At 44.3% G+C, this 18,387-nt stretch overlaps 1 protein-coding gene across 8 annotated transcripts in view; it reads left to right on the top strand.

Annotated features, from left to right (window-relative positions):
* myo7aa (myosin VIIAa) overlaps window positions 1-18,387 on the top strand; it is a 59,200-nt gene that overhangs the window by 33,508 nt on the left and 7,305 nt on the right. For all 8 annotated transcript variants that reach the window (XM_076873459.1, XM_076873455.1, XM_076873454.1 and 5 more), the window contains 29 exons: window positions 315-407; window positions 1,645-1,739; window positions 2,080-2,164; window positions 2,253-2,471; window positions 2,867-2,974; window positions 3,124-3,333; window positions 3,838-4,044; window positions 4,359-4,535; window positions 4,821-4,910; window positions 5,177-5,304; window positions 6,157-6,283; window positions 6,359-6,478; window positions 6,576-6,749; window positions 6,944-7,171; window positions 7,426-7,593; window positions 7,823-7,940; window positions 10,536-10,662; window positions 10,835-11,004; window positions 11,093-11,283; window positions 11,702-11,826; window positions 11,950-12,107; window positions 12,678-12,831; window positions 14,527-14,682; window positions 14,780-14,885; window positions 14,974-15,087; window positions 15,636-15,723; window positions 16,671-16,777; window positions 17,530-17,715; window positions 17,966-18,082. In XM_076873459.1, the coding sequence (XP_076729574.1) occupies window positions 315-407; window positions 1,645-1,739; window positions 2,080-2,164; window positions 2,253-2,471; window positions 2,867-2,974; window positions 3,124-3,333; window positions 3,838-4,044; window positions 4,359-4,535; window positions 4,821-4,910; window positions 5,177-5,304; window positions 6,157-6,283; window positions 6,359-6,478; window positions 6,576-6,749; window positions 6,944-7,171; window positions 7,426-7,593; window positions 7,823-7,940; window positions 10,536-10,662; window positions 10,835-11,004; window positions 11,093-11,283; window positions 11,702-11,826; window positions 11,950-12,107; window positions 12,678-12,831; window positions 14,527-14,682; window positions 14,780-14,885; window positions 14,974-15,087; window positions 15,636-15,723; window positions 16,671-16,777; window positions 17,530-17,715; window positions 17,966-18,082 (4,146 nt within the window). The remainder of the gene's footprint in view (window positions 1-314; window positions 408-1,644; window positions 1,740-2,079; window positions 2,165-2,252; window positions 2,472-2,866; window positions 2,975-3,123; window positions 3,334-3,837; window positions 4,045-4,358; window positions 4,536-4,820; window positions 4,911-5,176; window positions 5,305-6,156; window positions 6,284-6,358; window positions 6,479-6,575; window positions 6,750-6,943; window positions 7,172-7,425; window positions 7,594-7,822; window positions 7,941-10,535; window positions 10,663-10,834; window positions 11,005-11,092; window positions 11,284-11,701; window positions 11,827-11,949; window positions 12,108-12,677; window positions 12,832-14,526; window positions 14,683-14,779; window positions 14,886-14,973; window positions 15,088-15,635; window positions 15,724-16,670; window positions 16,778-17,529; window positions 17,716-17,965; window positions 18,083-18,387) is intronic.

Below are 18,387 nucleotides of genomic sequence, written 5' to 3'. Positions count from 1 at the left end.
GAATTCTTTGAACACTCAGTTTCAGACAGTTTTTTTCTATTCTTTGCTCCATGTGATGTCAGCGAGAGAGGATATGCATTATATGATCATCTTGGACACACAGCTCTGTGAGCACAGAAGCCCCGCCCTCGTCTTTTTCTGAGGACCAGCCTGTCTGGAGAAAGTTTTTTTGAAGGGTTTAAAGAGCTTGTTTCACACTGAGGCTCAGAATGAGATAAATGAGGATTATTTTGGAAACTGTGAATCATGCAAAGCTACTCTGGTAGAGTCCAGGAATAAAATATATTGGTTGATACCGTCTCTGTTTCCATCAGGAGGACCTGAGAGGAACCTGTGAGAGGATCGCTGAGGCCGTGCTCGGCAGAGACGACGACTGGCAGATGGGAAAAACCAAGATCTTCCTCAAGGTACTCCTGCATGCAGGCGTGTGTCCACACAGGGCAGAAAAGCCTGCAGGGTGTTGTTCAAAGTCTCAGATTTGTAGGTGCCACTTCACACAGCTGCTAACAGCACCAGTGTGAAACTTTTCACAGGGCTCGCTGTATTTCCAAAAAACACTGATGCCCGGGCTAAGCGGCTGGCACAGCACATCGCGTGAACTACTGTTCTCTTATCTTTCCACTGAAATGTTTCCACATTATCCAGAACTTCTTTACATTCTCGTCTCTGACCCGCTCGGCTGTGGTTCATCCCAGCCGTGAATCTGCTCTGGTTGTTTCCAGTCCACACGTCTGCTGATGGGAAACACTGCGTGTTTTAGTTTCCAGCTGTCTATCTGCCTACTTTATACAAACATGTATTGCAGATCAGGTCAGAGGTCACGTCTGTTAGCTGGCCGTCCCCACACAGAGGTTAAAAGAACATATCATCTGGCTCCACAGTGTAGTTTGACGTGGCGAGCACAGCCTGTCAAAGCGTTTTTGTTGTTGTTGTTTATCGTCGCTCTGCAGCACAGCCGTTATCTTCATTTTTATGTTTCTGCCTTTTATTTTCTTTACTTCCTGCATTCAAAGCGCTCATCAAAGATCGCTCCTGGGAATAAAATGTAATTTCGGTGAAGGGGGTGGACCTTCAGCCCTTAAATCATAGTGGATATAATGTGACACTTTCACCTTTAAAGTGTTTTAGATTGATAAGTTGGGGGGGTGGAGCACTGAGATGTGTTGACTGTGGTGGAGTCGAGGCTCATCTCCCTCAGGCCTCGATGCTCGGCCAGACAGGAAGTACAGCAGGAAGGAGAAAGTTCAGTGGGTGAAAGCAGAGCAGTGCCCACACTTCCCCAACAGGACGTGGTCAGATCAGCCTGCATGCGGGTGGACAGATGACGGGAAGGAGCTTTAGGTGTTTACATTTAGTTGTGTGTCATGTTAGTTGAAAACTGTCAGGTTAAAGCTTGTGTATCCTGCCTGTGTCTTACATTTTATATTTTTAGAAAGCAGATATTTATATTTTGCCACGTTAGCTGGAAGTGACAGCTGCTCTGTTTCATTTAAGTTACTGACTTCCTCCTGGCTTTTCCTCCAGGACCAGTAGGTGACTTTTGTGGTTTTGAGTAAAATGTCTCAAATCATCACTAAAACGTTCTCAAACTGAGTCAGAGCAGAGAAACAGAAGCGTACGGAGTGTGTTTATTATTCTGTCCAGGATCATCACGACATGCTGCTGGAGATCGAGAGAGACAAGGCCATCACAGACAAGGTCATCCTCATCCAGAAGGTGGTTCGGGGTTTCAAGGACAGGTGGGTCGTCAGCGTTTCTCACAGACTGAGATTTTATTTTATTTTATGCAGCTGCCAGTGATTCTTATCCCGGAGTAGAATTCAAACATCACGCTCTCGGACCGTAGCTTGCGGTGTTGTTCTGCACCTGCTTAAAACTGACACTTGCACATATCTCCTGAGTATGACTGTCATTGCTAGCTGCATCGCTTACTGTTCTGTTTTCTTTGAAAGCAGAAAATAAGACGAACAAGTCTCTCTGTGACTCTTTATAACTATTTCTCAGAGGTTTTTTCTCTTTGTATGAACAGTAAAACAAGAGGTCATATAAATAATCGTTTCTGATTATTTTCAATTTCAGATCCAACTTCCTAAAGTTGAAGAAGTCGGCAGTGCTGATCCAGAAGACGTGGAGAGGATATCAGTGCAGGAAGAACTATGGAGCTGTGAGCATCGAGCAGCAGTTTGAACAAAGTGGAAACAAAATAAAATCAAAGCAAAGACTCGCTGAACTTTCCTCCTCTTTACTTTCAGATGCGAGCTGGCTTTTCTCGCCTCCAAGCTCTGGTTCGTTCCAGGAAGTTGTGCGCATCGTATCACGTGGCCCGTCAGCGAATCACAGCCTTCCAGGGTCGCTGTCGCGGCTTCTTGGTGCGTCGAGCATTCAGGCACCGGCTGTGGGCCGTCATCACCATCCAGGCTTACACGAGAGGAATGATCGCTCGACGACTGTACAAGAGGCTGAAGGCAGAGGTACACACACACACACACACACACACACACACACACACACACACACACACACACACACACACACACAGAACATTGCACATATACATAAAACTCATTTTACACACAAGTTTTCAGTTTTAGAGATGATGAGATCACGTTCATGTCATCAGTTTACAAAATCTAGAGCTTGATAGATTTGATATCTTTTCATACATTGTGATTTCTGTGCTTCTCTTGATTTCTTTGTTAAATTAATGCTCGGCCTCAAAGTGTCATTACATTGTTCACTGTTGTGTAAAAAAGAGTCATTCAGAAGTTGCACTGCCCTCTGCTGCTGTGCCGAGGATGTTTTGGCAGCTGGCTGCTGCAGTTTTGATTTAGTCGTTAATGGTGGACTCCTTCATTTCTCCTCTCAGTACCGGAGAAGGCTGGAGGCCGAGAAGATGCGTCTGGCTGAAGAAGCCAAACTGAGGAACCAGATGTCTGCAAAGAGAGCGAAAGCTGAGGCTGAACGCAAACACCAGGTGAACAAATGTAACATGTGACAACATTTAAAACATCAGTGAAGCAGAGCAGGGAAGTGGATAATAATAATTCATCATCACACTTGTGCTGAGAAACATACTGGATTGTTCTGTATTTTTGAGATCTAGTGCAATGTGTCTTTCTTCAGGAGCGTCTGGCTCAGCTGGCCAAAGAGGACGCTGAGCGGGAGAAGAAGGAGAAGGAGGAGGCTCGGAGGAAGAAGGAGATGGTCGAGCAGATGGAGAAGGCCCGCACGGAGCCTGTCAATGACTCCGACATGGTGGACAAGATGTTCGGCTTCCTGGGGACCACCAGTTCTTTCCCGGGTCAGGAAGGGCAAGCCCCAGCTGGCTTTGAGGTGACACGACCAAAGTTTTCCTCTTATTAATGAACCGTTTTCTCATAAAGGCCAAAGATAGTTACCCAACGTGTGTAATCAGTAAAACTGTGTCCTGTTGGCAAAGGTGTCTGATCAGGAGGACGGAAAATGACTCCTTAAGCCTCGATCGTTAATAATGCCATCGTCTGTGTGTGGCATGTTCACAGGACACATGAAGACTGCTTACTCAAATACGCAGCATGGCAGATTTACAGGGCATTAAAATCAGATATCATGTTGGCAGTTATTTCAAATTATTAGAGATAACCAAGTCCAGTGAAATCGCAGCTTTAGATAAATAAGAATGTGTGAGGTAAATTTTTTCTCTAAAAAGAATGACCTGTTTCCAGTAACAGTGCTGCAGGAGAGCATGTTTCTGAGACGCAGTGATAGATTTGAGGGATTTTTGAAGTTGGAAAATTTGGAGAATTTGAAAAACTTCTGGAAACTTCAGCAGACAAGAATTTACTGTCTTCTTTACAGGATCTGGAGCGGACCCATCACGAGCTGGAGGAGGAGGATCTGGATGAGGCTCTTCCTCTGCCTGAGGACGATGATGAAGAGGATTTATCAGAGTACAAGTTCGCCAAGTTTGCTGCCACCTACTTCCAGGGCACCACCACGCACACCTACGCCCGACGACCTCTCAAACAGCCGCTGCTCTTCCACGACGATGAGGGGGACCAGCTGGTAGGTCTGACCTCTGACCCCGCAAAAGTAAAAATGTATTTTGCAAGCGACTGAAGAAGTTTTGAAAAAGGCCACACGAGGCTGTCGCTCTACAGCGAGCTTTGCTCGTCTCTCAGGTTTAAGCCTTAACTTAATTTAGACGTAATGAGTGCAGAAAGGTTCTGACTGTGTGCAGCTGTTACAGTCTGTGCTCCATGATGCTGATGACTGGTGCGACTACTAAGACCTGTCACCAGCCAAGAACGAACCAACAAAGGAACAATTATTTCACCTGATGAACCTTTTGTTTCCTTGTGCCCTGCGTGTCTGCTCAGGCTGCTCTGGCGGTGTGGATCACGGTGCTGAGGTTCATGGGCGATCTCCCGGAGCCAAAGTACCACACGGCCATCAGCGACGGCAGCGAGAAGATCCCAGTCATGACCAAAATCTACGAGACGCTGGGGAAAAAGACGTACAAGCGAGAGCTGCAGGCGCTGCAAGGGGAGGGAGAGGTGAGGAGGAAGAGTGACGGAGTTTAAAGGTTTGAGCGAGTAAACGCTAACATGAGCTAAAAGTGACATTTCCTTTAAAGAAGTTTCAAAATCTAGCTTAGATTAACTGGTGGTTCTGTGATACTGACTATAAAGTATGAGCTATTATTCAGTGTGTTCATGTAACTTATCTGTTTTTAACATTTGTTACTTCATATAGTTTCCAAAGATCAGGAATAACAGGGTGCAGGTCACAGTGACTGTGTAAGGGATCTCTGTGAGCTGATTTCCTTCTCTCACCTCCAGACGCCTCACTCTGACAGCCACAAGAAGAACAGCGTCCGACACAAACTTGTGTCCCTCACCCTGAAGAAGAAATCCAAGATCACCGAGGAGGTAAGAGAGAGGGAGGGTGATATGATGCTGGTCTTGTTTCTGTTAATTAAACATGAGCAGTCTGAGACTGAAAATTGTGCTTCTGGTGCAGAAGGAAATCTGGGTTTGAACTTCATGTTAAAAACATGAAGTCAGATTTTATCTCAAGCGCAGATGAAGATATTTTATCAATTTCAAGTCCATTTTGGGTCAAATCCATATATTTGTGAATAATTCTGCTAACAGACAGACAAATTAAGATAATCATGTAATCTGATGCTTTTCAGGTCACCAAGCGCCTTAACGATGGTGAGTACGGTCTTCATGGCAACAGCATGCTGGAAGATCGTCCCACATCCAACCTGGAGAAACTTCACTTTATCATCGGCAACGGGATCCTGAGGCCAGGACTCAGGTAAACAAACAAACAAAGGGTCATCATGTAGTTTCCCAAACTTACACAAAATTACCTTGGATATAAAAACTGGACATGTGGAGGAAAAAACTTGTATCTAAGCCGCCCTTTGTGTATTTGATAAAATAGACCTTCCCAGATGTCACAGCGCTGTGGCCCACTTTGAAATTTAAAAGTGAAAGTTTAAAATTTTCCAGTTTTCAGTGAAACTTTAATTTGAAGTTTGTTTGTTTTTTAAAAAGCAGATACTTTCAAATTTTCCTTTATCGAGCTGTTGCCTCATAAAAACGTTTACGTCACATATGGGAGATTAACACAATACGACGGTCTACGGACTCAAAGCTGCTCTTAAATTCAAGATGAATCTCTTTGGACATCTAAGCTGTCATCCCGTTGATTTTTCTTTTAGTCATCATTTTGTCATATTTGCCGTATGTTTATTATCATTGTTGTGCATTAATATTCATCTCAATGTATAAAGTGACGTGGTTGTGATTTGGTGCTTCACAAATGAACCTGATGTGAATTGAATTTATACATGAAGATGCCGTTGAATGAGTTAATAAAGCCATGCAGATAAAAATACATTTTAAATGGTAATTTAATGAAACGGCATGATTTCTTTTAAAGAGTAAATAATAGTGCAGAGGCTGGTGAACACGTGTGTGTCTGGCTGTGAATATGAAGCAGCGTTCACCATCAGGACAAAGTCTCGACATCCAGTTTCAGTTAATCTGCATAAAATGTGTCTCATAAAGTTCTGCTGGGTCTCTGTTAATGTCTTTGATATTTCTGAGGTGTAGGTGTGTGTGTGTGTGTGTGTGTGTGTGTGTGTGTGTGTGTGTGTGTTAGGGATGAGATCTACTGTCAGATCTGTAAGCAGCTGAGTCAGAACCCGTCTAAGAGTTCTCACGCTCGCGGCTGGATCCTCATCTCTTTGTGTGTCGGCTGCTTCGCTCCATCAGACAAATTTGTGAAGGTCAGTACGTCCAACGTTTGTGTTGGCATTTACACATTAGCCATGACGTTACATCTGTGTTTGTTTTGATTGCAGTATCTGAGGAACTTCATCAGCTGCGGGCCTCCAGGCTACGCTCCATACTGTGAAGAACGTCTAAGACGAACTTTTGTGAATGGGACGCGAACGCAGCCTCCGTCCTGGCTGGAGCTGCAGGTATAAACCATAGACTGTATATAAAAGACAGACGTGGCCATTGTGACTTCACCCACCGTTTACTGGAACTGTTTCTTTTTGTGAAATCAACGTCCAGGCCACCAAATCAAAGAAGCCCATCATGTTGCCGGTGACGTTCATGGATGGCACGACCAAAACGCTGCTGACAGACTCAGCCACCACAGCAAAGGAGCTCTGCAGCGCCCTGTCCGACAAGATCAACCTGCGAGACCGCTTTGGCTTCTCGCTGTACATCGCGTTGTTTGACAAGGTGGGCACGCACACGGCATCATATGAGCTCCAAGGCATGATACTCCTTTCTAGCACCTGTTAGGCCTCACGCTCTGGAACAGTTTGGATCATCTGGATCTTTCTCAGATCTTGTGGCCACTGCAGGGATGTGAACCTCTCTGTTTGTTGGAGAAAAAACAGTCACCAGTTTGCACCTCTGATCTCGTCCTGCAGGTCTCCTCTTTAGGCAGCGGGAGCGACCATGTGATGGATGCCGTGTCGCAGTGCGAGCAGTACGCCAAAGAGCAGGGAGCTCAGGAGAGGAACGCCCCCTGGCGGCTGTTCTTCAGGAAAGAAATCTTTACGCCGTGGCACGAGCCAACAGAAGACCAGGTCGCCACCAACCTGATCTACCAGCAAACCGTCAGGGGCGTCAAGTTTGGAGAATACCGCTGTGACAGGGTGACTACACGTCCTTTATTTTCAAAGAATAGTGTTTAGCAAGTGCATGGGAAACATTTCTGCTCCAACAGTGGACATTATAACATTTTGTAGTCAGCCTTCTGTGGGCCTTAGAGGAACTGCAAATATTCTGCATTATTAATAAGGGTAAGAAGTCGGTAACGCTCACGTGTTAGGAGCACTGATTACTGTCAGGCTGGCTGAACAGGAGGCAGGACAAACTTTTTTTATTTATTCTGTCTCTGTGTCTCCAGGATGACCTCGCAGAGCTGGCCTCTCAGCAGTATTACATTGACTACGGTTCAGAGATCCTCCTGGAGCGCCTGCTGAGCCTCATCCCGTCTTACATCCCGGACAGAGAGATCACCACCTCCAGATCGGTGGAGAAGTGGGCTCACTTCATCATGGCTGCTCATAAAAAGGTGATTATCACCAGTAAGAAGGAGAGGTCTTTTTAGCCCGGCTTGTAGATGAACGTGATTCTGTTTGTCTTTTAGGGCCAACCGCAGCTTAAATTGTTGAAACGCTGAAATTTCATATCCAAGCTAAGATGTTCAGCTTGGACATTATCTGTAGCAGTATGATAAATACATTTATTTTATATATTTTTTTATTTTCACATGTAAATGTAATGAACATCTCTGTGCTCAGAGCATCTACACCCAGAAGAGATTTGACCCTCAGAAGGTGAAGGAGGAAGTGGTCGACTTTGCTCGCCACAAGTGGCCTCTGCTGTTCTCTCGTTTCTACGAAGCCTTCAAGTTTTCAGGTGAAACTTTTTTTAAATTACTTTGAACAACTTTGGTGACACTTAGTTAAAGTGTGAAAATACTGAACAGTTTTATTGATTATTGGTAAAATGATTGATTAAGGTTTATTTCAACTATGACTGAAGTTACTCAGTTCAATAAAATGTATTTATATAGCACCAAGGTGCTTTATATTGTAGGTAGAGATGCTACAATAATACAGAGAGAACCCCAACAGTCAGACGCCCCCCTATGAGCAAGCACTTGGAGACAGTGGGAAGGAAAAACTCCTTTGTAAACTCTTAAGGAGCTGCTTTTCCATCATCAGTCATTTCCATCCACTGCTTGCTCCTCCTGTCATAAAGCAGTGCAGCTGGCGAGCGCTACAGTGATGCTCAGCAGTTTGTTTTTATCAGAATCAGAATCCTTATTTTTCGTTACAGTGCTCCATTATAAACAAACATTAACGGAGACAGACAATACACTAACTAAGAATAGCACAATATATGCAGGCATATATATATACATAAAAGTCACTTATTAATAAATAAATGAAAAAGAACATGTGCAAGAAGGGTGTAGCTGTTGCAGTAAACGGTGTGTTAAGTGGATGAGTTGTACAGGGAGCCACAGGCAGGAATGATTTCCTGTGTCGTTCAGTGGTGCTTTTCGGTAATCTCAGTCTCTCACTGAGCGCGCTCCTGTGACTGACCAGCATGTCATGGAGTGGGTGGGACAACATCCACCTCTCCGACACCACCTTGAGGGAGTCCAGCTCCATCCCCACAACATTGCTGGCCTTACGGATCAGTTTATCGAGTCTGTTGGCATCTGCGACCCTCAGCCTGCTCCCCCAGCATGCAACAGCATAGAGGATCGCACTGGCCACAACAGTCTCGTAGAAAATCCTCAGCATTTTCTGGCAGATGTTGAAGGACCTCAGTCGCCTCAAAAAATAGAGACGACTCTGGCCCGTCCTGTAAAGTGCTGTGGTGTTTTTAGCCCAGTCCAGTTTATTGTCAATGTGTACTCCAAGGTATTTATAGTCCTCCACAATGTCAACACTGACCCCCTGGATTGAAACAGGGGTCAAGTGTTTCCTGGTCTTCCTGAAGTCCACGATCAGTTCCTTGGTCTTTGCCACGTTGAGCTGCAGATGATTCTGCTCACACCACGTGACAAAGGAGTCGACCACAGCCCGGTACTCTGTCTCATCATCCCTGCTGATGCATCCAACCACCGCAGAGTCATCAGAAAACTTCTGAAGATGGCAGGTCTCTGTGCAGTGGCTGAAGTCTGTGGTGTAGAGGGTGAAGAGGAAGGGGGAGAGGACAGTCCCCTGTGGTGCCCCTGTGTTGCTAATCACCTTGTCAGACACACACTGTGGGAGACGTACATATTGTGGTCTTCCTGTCAGGTAATCAACAATCCAGGACACCAGAGAAGCATCCACCTGCATCGCTGCTAACTTATCACCCAGGAGGGTCGGCCTGATGGTGTTGAAAGCACTGGAAAAGTCAAAAAACATGACCCTCACAGTGCTCGCCGGCTGGTCCAGATGGGTGTAGACACGATTGAGCAGGTAGATAAGATAAGATAAGATAAGATAACCTTTATTAGTCCCACACGTGGGAAATTTGTTTTGTCACAGCAGGAAGTGGACAGTGCAAAAGTTATGAGGCAAAAATTAGAATACAATAAGAATAAATACAGTACACAACTGTACAGAATAGAATAAAATAAAATACTATATACAGTAGAATAAAATAAAATAAATATACAATAAGATAAAAATAGAATACAAATACAAATACTATATACAACTGAGTAAAAATACAACGATGACAGAAAGGATGATGGCGTCCTCAGTTCCGAGACGAGGCTGATAAGCGAACTGAAGGGGATCCAGATGTGGTCTTACTATGGGTCGCAGCTGGTCCAGGATGAGCCTTTCCAGGCTCTTCGTGATGTGGGAGGTCAGTGCCACGGGCCTGTAATCCTGGGGGCCACTGGGACGTGGCGTCTTTGGAATAGGGATGAGGCATGATGTCTTCCACAGCACTGGGACCCTCTGCAGACTCAGACTCAGCATAAACAGTTTATGAAAGACTCCACACAGCTGGGGGACACAGACACGAGGACGCGGGGACTCACTCCGTCTGGTCCAGCAGACTTGCCTGAGTGAAGTCTCCTCATTTGCATCTCAAAAAATGCAAATGAGGAGTGCATTTCTTGCCTCGAGTGCTGCAACACATCAGTTTTTCCACCTTCAGTACTGTGCTTCTTGTCGTTGAAGTAGCTCCCTTTTTAGATAAGCTGACATTCCTGGGCTTGTGTTGTTTTTGGGCACTAGGAAACGTGCCTGCATAGGGTTGCTGTAGCACTGATATCATGATATGACCCTTTAATGTTATGCAAAGTACCAGCGGCATTGCTGTAGCACCTCCAGTCTGCCATCAGTGATTTTCATTCCACTAACTTTGATACAATGTGACACGAAAATAAAGACTGATATTGTTTAAAGCAAAATTATTCAGAATTGTTATTTATATTTTAACCTCTTGGTTCTGTAAGTTCTTTTCTTTTTTAAATTTATTTTGATCTTTACTTCTCAGGTCCCAGTCTGCCTAAAAACGACCTCATCGTCGCCGTCAACTGGACGGGAGTTTATTTTGTAGATGAGCAGGAACAGGTCCTCTTAGAGCTCTCCTTCCCAGAAATCACTGCAGTTTCCAGCAGCAGGTGAGTCTACCTGTAGTCACCTGACCAATGACATGATTCTCTGATCGGAGGGCCGTGAGTGAGGAATGAGGGGTTAAGAGTTTCAGCGTATAAAGTGGAGCCTAAACTTAAATGTAAATTTCATCGTCATCCTGGACAGCGAAGCTGGTCAGTGCATATTTTGTTCTTTCAGGGGAGGAAAGCTGCAGGGTCAGAGTTTCACTTTAGCGACCATCAAAGGAGACGAGTACACCTTCACCTCCAACAACGCAGAGGACATACGGGACCTGGTGGTGACCTTCCTGGAGGGTCTGAGGAAGAGGTCAAAGTTTGTGGTCGCTCTGCAGGACAACCCCAACCCCAGTGAGTCCTGAGCAGAGAGGCACGCTCAGCTTGGAATGAAATAAATCCAGTGTGGAAAAGATTTACAAAGTGCCGTTTTCTTCCTCAGCTGGAGAGGAGTCGACGTTCTTGAGCTTCCGGAAAGGAGACCTGATCCTGTTGGACCAGGAGACCGGCGAGCAGGTCCTCAACTCTGGCTGGGCACACGGTGTTAACGAACGAACCAATCAGAAGGGAGACTTCCCGGTGGACTGCGTCTACGTCCTGCCCACCATGACCCGACCTCAGCAGGACATAGTGGTGAGGAGGAAAACATACCTAAAACGTCTGAGAATACAAAAAAATGTGATTACTGGGCACTTTCAGTCATTTCAGAGCCACCTTAGTGACTCCTCCAACCACCTAATGAGCATCAAACTGCCTCAAAAATGGGCTTTCAGCATTTAAAGGAGACTATAGCCAAACATCAGGATAAGCAAAAAACAAAAAGAGGACTGCTGAGATTGTACGCACAACAGCAAAAAGCACAATAACCACAAAATTATGTTTTTATTACATCTTAAGATTACAAAATGTTCCCATTTCCTGTTTAACAGTTTAGAGATCATACACTGTATATGAAAGATGGCCCACTGTGATGTCACAGATGCTGCTGTGTTAGGTTGTCTTTTGTGCTTACACAAAACATGATGCAGTCTGATGTGATCCGAACTATCAGGCGCTGGTCACCATGACGCCCGAGCAGCGTCAGGAGTCGGTTCGTGTTTCGCAGGTCGTCATGGTGGAAACTGATGACAGAACGAAACCCTACACGCTGGAGGAGTTCTCCTACGACTACTTCAGGTACACAGACCAAAAAACATGATAGATAGATATTCTTGCTTCAAAAACAAATATCTATTGTTCTGATGATCCTCTGCCTTCATTCCTGAGTCCTGCAATCTCTGTGTAACCTGCTCCTGTCAGGCCTCCTCCCAAACACACCCTGAGCCGGGTGATGGTCACGAAGAATCGCGGGAAAGACAAGCTGTGGAGCTGCACCCGAGAGCCGCTGAAACAGCCGCTGCTGAAGAAGGTCGTCAGCCACGAGGAGCTGGCTCAGGACGCCTGCATGTCTTTTATAGATATCCTTTAAACTGCCGACTGGTGGATCACCAAGCAGACTCTGAGCTTATGTTGTGTTCAGACTAAGCCCACAGACATGTTTTCACAACATTCACAAGCATTCATCGTTAACAGTAACGGCGTTCATCTCTCTCAGAGTTTAGGGCCATTCTAATTAGATGATCTTCTGCGTTTCTATCATGGTTTGAGTTTTGTCTCTGTTATTACATCGTTTGTATTTTACACTGTAAGGGAAAGACTATCAGATGCAGGTTAGAAACACCTCTTAGAAGCAGGTCAGGGTACTCTGCTAGAACCTACTGCCACTTCTGATACCTTTACACATTTACCTGGGGGTTTACTTTGAAGTTTGATCAAAAATAACTTTCATTTCAGCGGCCACCTGTCCATAAAAACTGCATGTAAAGAATCACCAGTCAAATCTGGTAAATGGTAAAAACTTAAAAAGCCTTTTTTGCTCCCTGGTAGTTAAACGTCTGCCACAGTCTCAGCTCTTGTAATCTCTCTGCTTTTATAATCTGCTTTTATATTGTACATGTGTCAGGGTTATTCCTTGACCTAGAGCCTACCTATCATGAAGTACATGGGCGACTACCCGTCCAAACGAACTCGCTCGGTGAACGAGCTGACGGACCAGATCTTTGAAGGGGCGCTGAAGGCCGAACCACTGAAGGATGAGATCTACTGTCAGATCATCAAACAGCTCACAGACAATCACGTCAAGTGTGTAAATTCACCTCAGTCACACTTTCATTTACAGATTTTTAAGGATAAAACGATGAGGTGCACGTGGATGAAACTCAGATTTTTGTTGGTTTTTTGGGGGGATGTGAAATAGACAATGATGCTGTTTTGTGCCGGCCTGTCAACCTGTGGTGGAGTCGGCCTCTAGTGGCCATTAGAGAAACTGTATTTCCCCCCACTGATTTAATTAAAAAAAACTAGGGCTGGGTATCATCACTGATTTCTAGAATCAATGCGTTCCACCATTCGATTCTATTCGATTCAGAGAAATTTATCCTCAGACAGTCAGAAATATTATAATTCTGATCACGCATCAGTACATGTCCATATTTTTTTTTTGTCTATTAAAAAGAAAGCTGAAACTTGCGAGACTTTATCAAAGGTGTGAGCATCACAGCAGATGCCTTTGTGTCAAAATAGCTGAGGATAAAACATAGAAAAACATGAAGGTGATTTTCCTGGCCTGGGATTTATAAAAATATTCTGCAGTAGATCAAAAACGAAAGAAAACCATTATTCAACACATGAACATTGGCTGATGCTGCTGAAGTGAAGCAGAGCAAAGTTACAGAGGTTTGATTAGAGACACAGCTGAGCGTTTTGCAATTTTGCATAATTTTAAAAAGTTTAAATTTGTTCAGAATTGAACGGCAGAAATGAGGCTTTCTTTTCGGAAGTAAAAGGGAAAAAAGCAGCGGCCGACAGCGCTGTAAACAACGGTAGACGTGTGCGTAATAAGCAAGCGAATAATGCAGAAAACAGATTTTTAGACGGGAAACTGTTCTTGAAGTACAGAGAGGGAGAGAGAGCTCTGCATGAAGTGTGATTTTTATCGTGGTGGAAGCAAAACAGCAAAAGTCAGAGTGAATTCATGACGATGTTTATGTGAAGCGAAGTTTGGATCTTCTTTTGCTGCTGGTTCGGTCAATATTGTTTGGAGAGAGATAAAGTCAGTGCGCCCCAGGGTGGCTGTGGCTACAATGTAGCTGCCATCACCAGTGTGTGAATGTGTGTGTGAATGGGTGGATGACTGGATGTGTAAAGCGCTTTGGGGTCTTTAGGGACTAGTAAAGCGCTATACAAATACAGGCCATTTACCATAAAACCTGCAGCTTCAGAATCGAGTGCAAAAAGGACGTAAACACAAAGCGCGGACCCACCAATGGATCAGAATCAGTGAGCTGTCAGCTTTTAGCCCCGACCGTGTCCGTGCCGTCGGGTGAGAAAGCCGACAGCTCACTGATTCTGATCCGTCGGCGGGTCCGCGCTTTGTGTTTACGTCTTTGTGCAGAATCCGTGTTCCTGCTCTCGTTTACTGTTTTAGCTGTTCGGTGGTTGTTGAAATTTTGAGGTTTAACCTGAGGGCAAAATTAATTTATATTTAAAAATTGATTCAGGATTTGAATGAATCGATATCACGTTATCCAAGCTAGAATCGATTTTAATCGCTAAATCGATAATCAAAACCCACCCCTATAAAAACCCCAGAGATGCTGCTTTGTCCATGAAATGAAGCAAAAGTGCTTTTATGCAAAACAAATTGAGTAGAAGAAGTTAAAACTAAATGTTCACATTACTTGTTGCATTCAGTGGACAGTCATCATTCAGTCTGTGGCTGCAGGCAGATTAAATTTTTCTGTGCAGAAGCTGAAGGTGAGTGTTGTGTTGCTGCAGGTACAGTGAGGAGAAAGGCTGGGAGCTGCTGTGGTTGTGCACTGGGTTGTTTCCTCCCAGTAACGTGCTGTTGCCGCACATCCAGCGCTACCTCCAGTCCAAGAAGCACCACCCGCTGTCTGGAGACTGCATGCAGAGGGTGCACAAAGCGCTACGGTAACACCTCAGACTTTCAGCCTGAAACAATCATCGTATTTGGTGTTGACATATTTTTTTTCCAACCAGTTTTGCTGCTTTTTGTCATCATTAACAGAAATGGATCCAGGAAGTACCCTCCTCATTTGGTGGAAGTGGAGGCCATCCAACATAAAACGACCCAAATCTTCCATAAAGTCTACTTCCCCGACGACACAGACGAGGTCGGACACACAAGCCTGCAGGTGTAAACTTTCTCTGTAAATAAACGTGTTTGAAAAATGAGTCTTCGTGTTGGTCTCACACCTGCAGGCCTTCGAGGTGGAGTCGAGCACCAAGGCGAAGGATTTCTGTCAGAACATTTCCACCAGACTGCTGCTCAAATCTCCCGAAGGCTTCAGCCTCTTCGTCAAGATCTCGGACAAGGTCAGAGGTCAACGATGGTTTCTCAGAACCTCAGAGTATTACAGCTTTACTGGTTTCAGGAGGTTTTCCTCAAACCAGTACACAACTCTAAAGAAATACTGGGATTATTAGATGTCTGTACTAGTCATCACTATTGTTCCTTTACAGTTTGTTCCACCTTAACCACAAAACACGTCCTCAACAGAAGGAACTTGCAGTTTTTACACGAAAATGTAAAGTTTCTAAATACAAATACATTTAAATGTCTTAAGGACACAGTTATGATTCTGTGTGCAGCTTACAAACCATTTCTGTAAGTTTCTAAAATTACCGCTATATGGTCGAGTAGATGTCACTTTTATATTGCAATTGAATTAATTTTTTTTAATTCTTTTGATTGTTAACAGTTTAAACATTGCCTCTTAAAATTGATGAATTATTGCTTTTGAGTCTTGCATTTAACACTTCAATGATTACAGCTGCTCTCTATAACAACACAAATCTTTCATTCACAAAGTTTAATTTCTTGATTAACTTCACGCTGATGTTTCTGTGTGTGCCCTCTGCAGGTGATCAGTGTACCTGAGGGAGATTTCTTCTTTGACTTCGTCAGACATTTAACGGACTGGATCAAGAAATCTCGGCCGGCTAAAGACGGTCGGTACCGTGTTTAAAATATCTTTGGGTTGAGTTCAGGACTTTTAAAAGCAAAACTGTGAAATATTAATGAGAAGTTAATATTTAATAAAACAAACTGCAGATTTCATGCTGATCAAACAGTTTCACAAAACTTCTCGGTGTAACCTTCATGACAGATCTCTGATTAGAGCACACATGATAAACAGTGTTTTTCACCACATACACCGGCTGTGTGTGTGTGTGTGTGTGTGTTACAGACTTGTGTTCAGAGGAAATAAGACAAGTTGATTACATTCAAAGCAAAAACAGATGGAGAGGAGTAGGCATTGCTGCTGTGTAATATACAGATGTATGCATGTAGCCACCGTGGGGTCAGTTGTTGGTCAGTGAAGCTGAGCGTTTGTTGCCATCATGGCTCTTTGAAGGTACTGGTTTGTTATCCTCTCCACTCTAATGGGAGTGATTTATAAACTGAACATCACGTGGTATTCATTAAGAATACAGCAGCGAGTAAGATCAGCCAACACGTTTCAAAAGGTGCAGCTTTTACTTTGAAGGCCAACAGTCTGTTTCTGGCTTGTGTTAACGACCAGCGGCTGCCGGTGGCCAAGCTGACCGGGGGCCTTCTTATCGAGCATCATTATCATCCTGATCACCACACGCCCAGAATGGTGGACAAGTTCACGTCGTGCAGTGTTTTCAAAACTTAAACAGAGATGGAAGAAAAAATGACAAGATAGAGAAGTTTAAACTTAATTTCTTGGACTCGGGTGAGTTCTGAAAATGTTTCTTCGTCATTGGCTGTTCGGTGAATATTTGTTGGCTGAGAAACAGTAAAAACACTCCAGCTGAACTCCTGTGTGTTTGTGCTGAATACACCGTTAGTTTGTTGGGGTTTGCTTAACTGCAAAGTTACATGGAATCACAGTTCATGCTGACCTTCGACCTTCCATCTCGTCGTACAGGAATCGTTCCCTCTCTGACCTATCAGGTGTTCTTCATGAAGAAGCTGTGGACTAACACGGTTCCAGGGAAGGACTCCTTCGCTGACTCCATCTTCCACTACTACCAGGTCAGTTTTACCAGAGACGCACTGAGAACGACTCGGCCTGCATGTTTCAGGACTTATATCTGACCCCAGACTTCCTGATCCACGTGCCAGTCATTACTGTCAGTCCGACTGGAAACGCAGATCAGTTAAACACAGTGTCCTGTGTAAGACGATAGCTATGCACGTGCTTTCCACGTTAAGATTCTGTTTTAGTGGGGCACATATCATGTAATCACATTATTTCCTATCTGTCTGAGACAACAGCGTCTACTTACTACTGGACAATCCCTTGGATCTTATTCTGAAAGTTCAGCTGCAGGCCGTCAGGTCGGGCTCGTGTCTCTTAGCTGCAGAACCCCAGAACCTGCAGCAGGTGGAGAACTAGAGCTGCTATGCAGAGCTCACCAATGCTGGTTAGAGGAGCTAAAAGTACTAACAGCACAGCAAGACTGAGGAGTCGTGTTAAATAATTACCCACAAAGATTATATTTGCCATAAATGAGCAGCCCCCTGTTCACAGAAGAACTCACTGGAGAGGAAGCTGATTATTCCTGTTACATGTGCCACACAGTACATATCAGTATATATTAGTCAATTTATTTTGAAAAAGCATGGGCACATCTGTACACCTCCATGATTGTTCAAAATGACAGCGTCTCGTCCAGTGTTGGAAACGTTCATTTTAAAGATGGTCTTTGTGTGCGGTTTCATTTTGTCACCAACAGTTTAACGAAGCGTCTCTTTGTTCTCTCACCATCTCTGCACTGATTTAGGAGCTGCCTAAATACTTGCGTGGCTACCACAAATGTTCACGAGAGGAGGTTTTCCAGCTCGCAGCGCTTATCTATCGCGTCAAGTTCGAAGATGACAAATCCCATTTTCCCACAATTCCCAAGATGCTTCGGGAGCTGGTTCCCCAGGACCTCATCCGCCAGATGTCACCAGATGACTGGAAGAGGGTAAAACTCCCCCAACAAAACAAAAAACAAGCTTTTTAAAAATTACTTAAAGTTACTGAAGTCAGATGTTTGTACAGACTGATCAGTGTTTCTGCTGAGATCATCTAAAGTTTGACAAATCAGCTGCTTTGAGAAAAGAACAGCTGTTGTTTCTGTGCTGAAGTCTGTGCTGCTGCTGTTTAGTAAGTGTGTGTGTGTGTGTGTGTGTGTGTGTGTGTGTGTGTGTGTGTGTGTACGTGTACGCACGCAGTCTGTTGTTGCATACTTCAACAAGCAGGCCGGGAAATCGAGGGAAGAGGCCAAACTGATGTTTCTGAAGGTCATCTACAAATGGCCGACCTTTGGCTCCGCCTTCTTTGAGGTTAAGGTAAACGCGCCTGAGCTTGTCACCTCCACAGTGTAACCTGAGTGTTTGGCTGATGCCAGGAAGGACGAATGTCTAACATCACCAAAAAGTGTTCACATTAAATTAAATGTGTTTTTGTTTTGAGGCAAATGTGTAAAAAAACAAAGTTTGTTCAAGCAATCAGCGACCTCGTGCTGTTTCCGGGGCAACTGTGGCTGAAATCTCCGAATGTTCTCATTTCAATAGAAACCGACTTTATCCTGCAAGATCTCCAGTATTTTTCACAGCCACAGTCTAAAAAAATGATCAGAGGAAAAGACCGACAA

This window comes from Maylandia zebra, linkage group LG14 (genome assembly GCF_041146795.1).
Source record: "Maylandia zebra isolate NMK-2024a linkage group LG14, Mzebra_GT3a, whole genome shotgun sequence".
NCBI lineage: Eukaryota > Metazoa > Chordata > Actinopteri > Cichliformes > Cichlidae > Maylandia > Maylandia zebra.
Note: the sequence above shows the minus strand (reverse complement) of the source record. Positions and strands in the feature narration are given on the sequence as shown.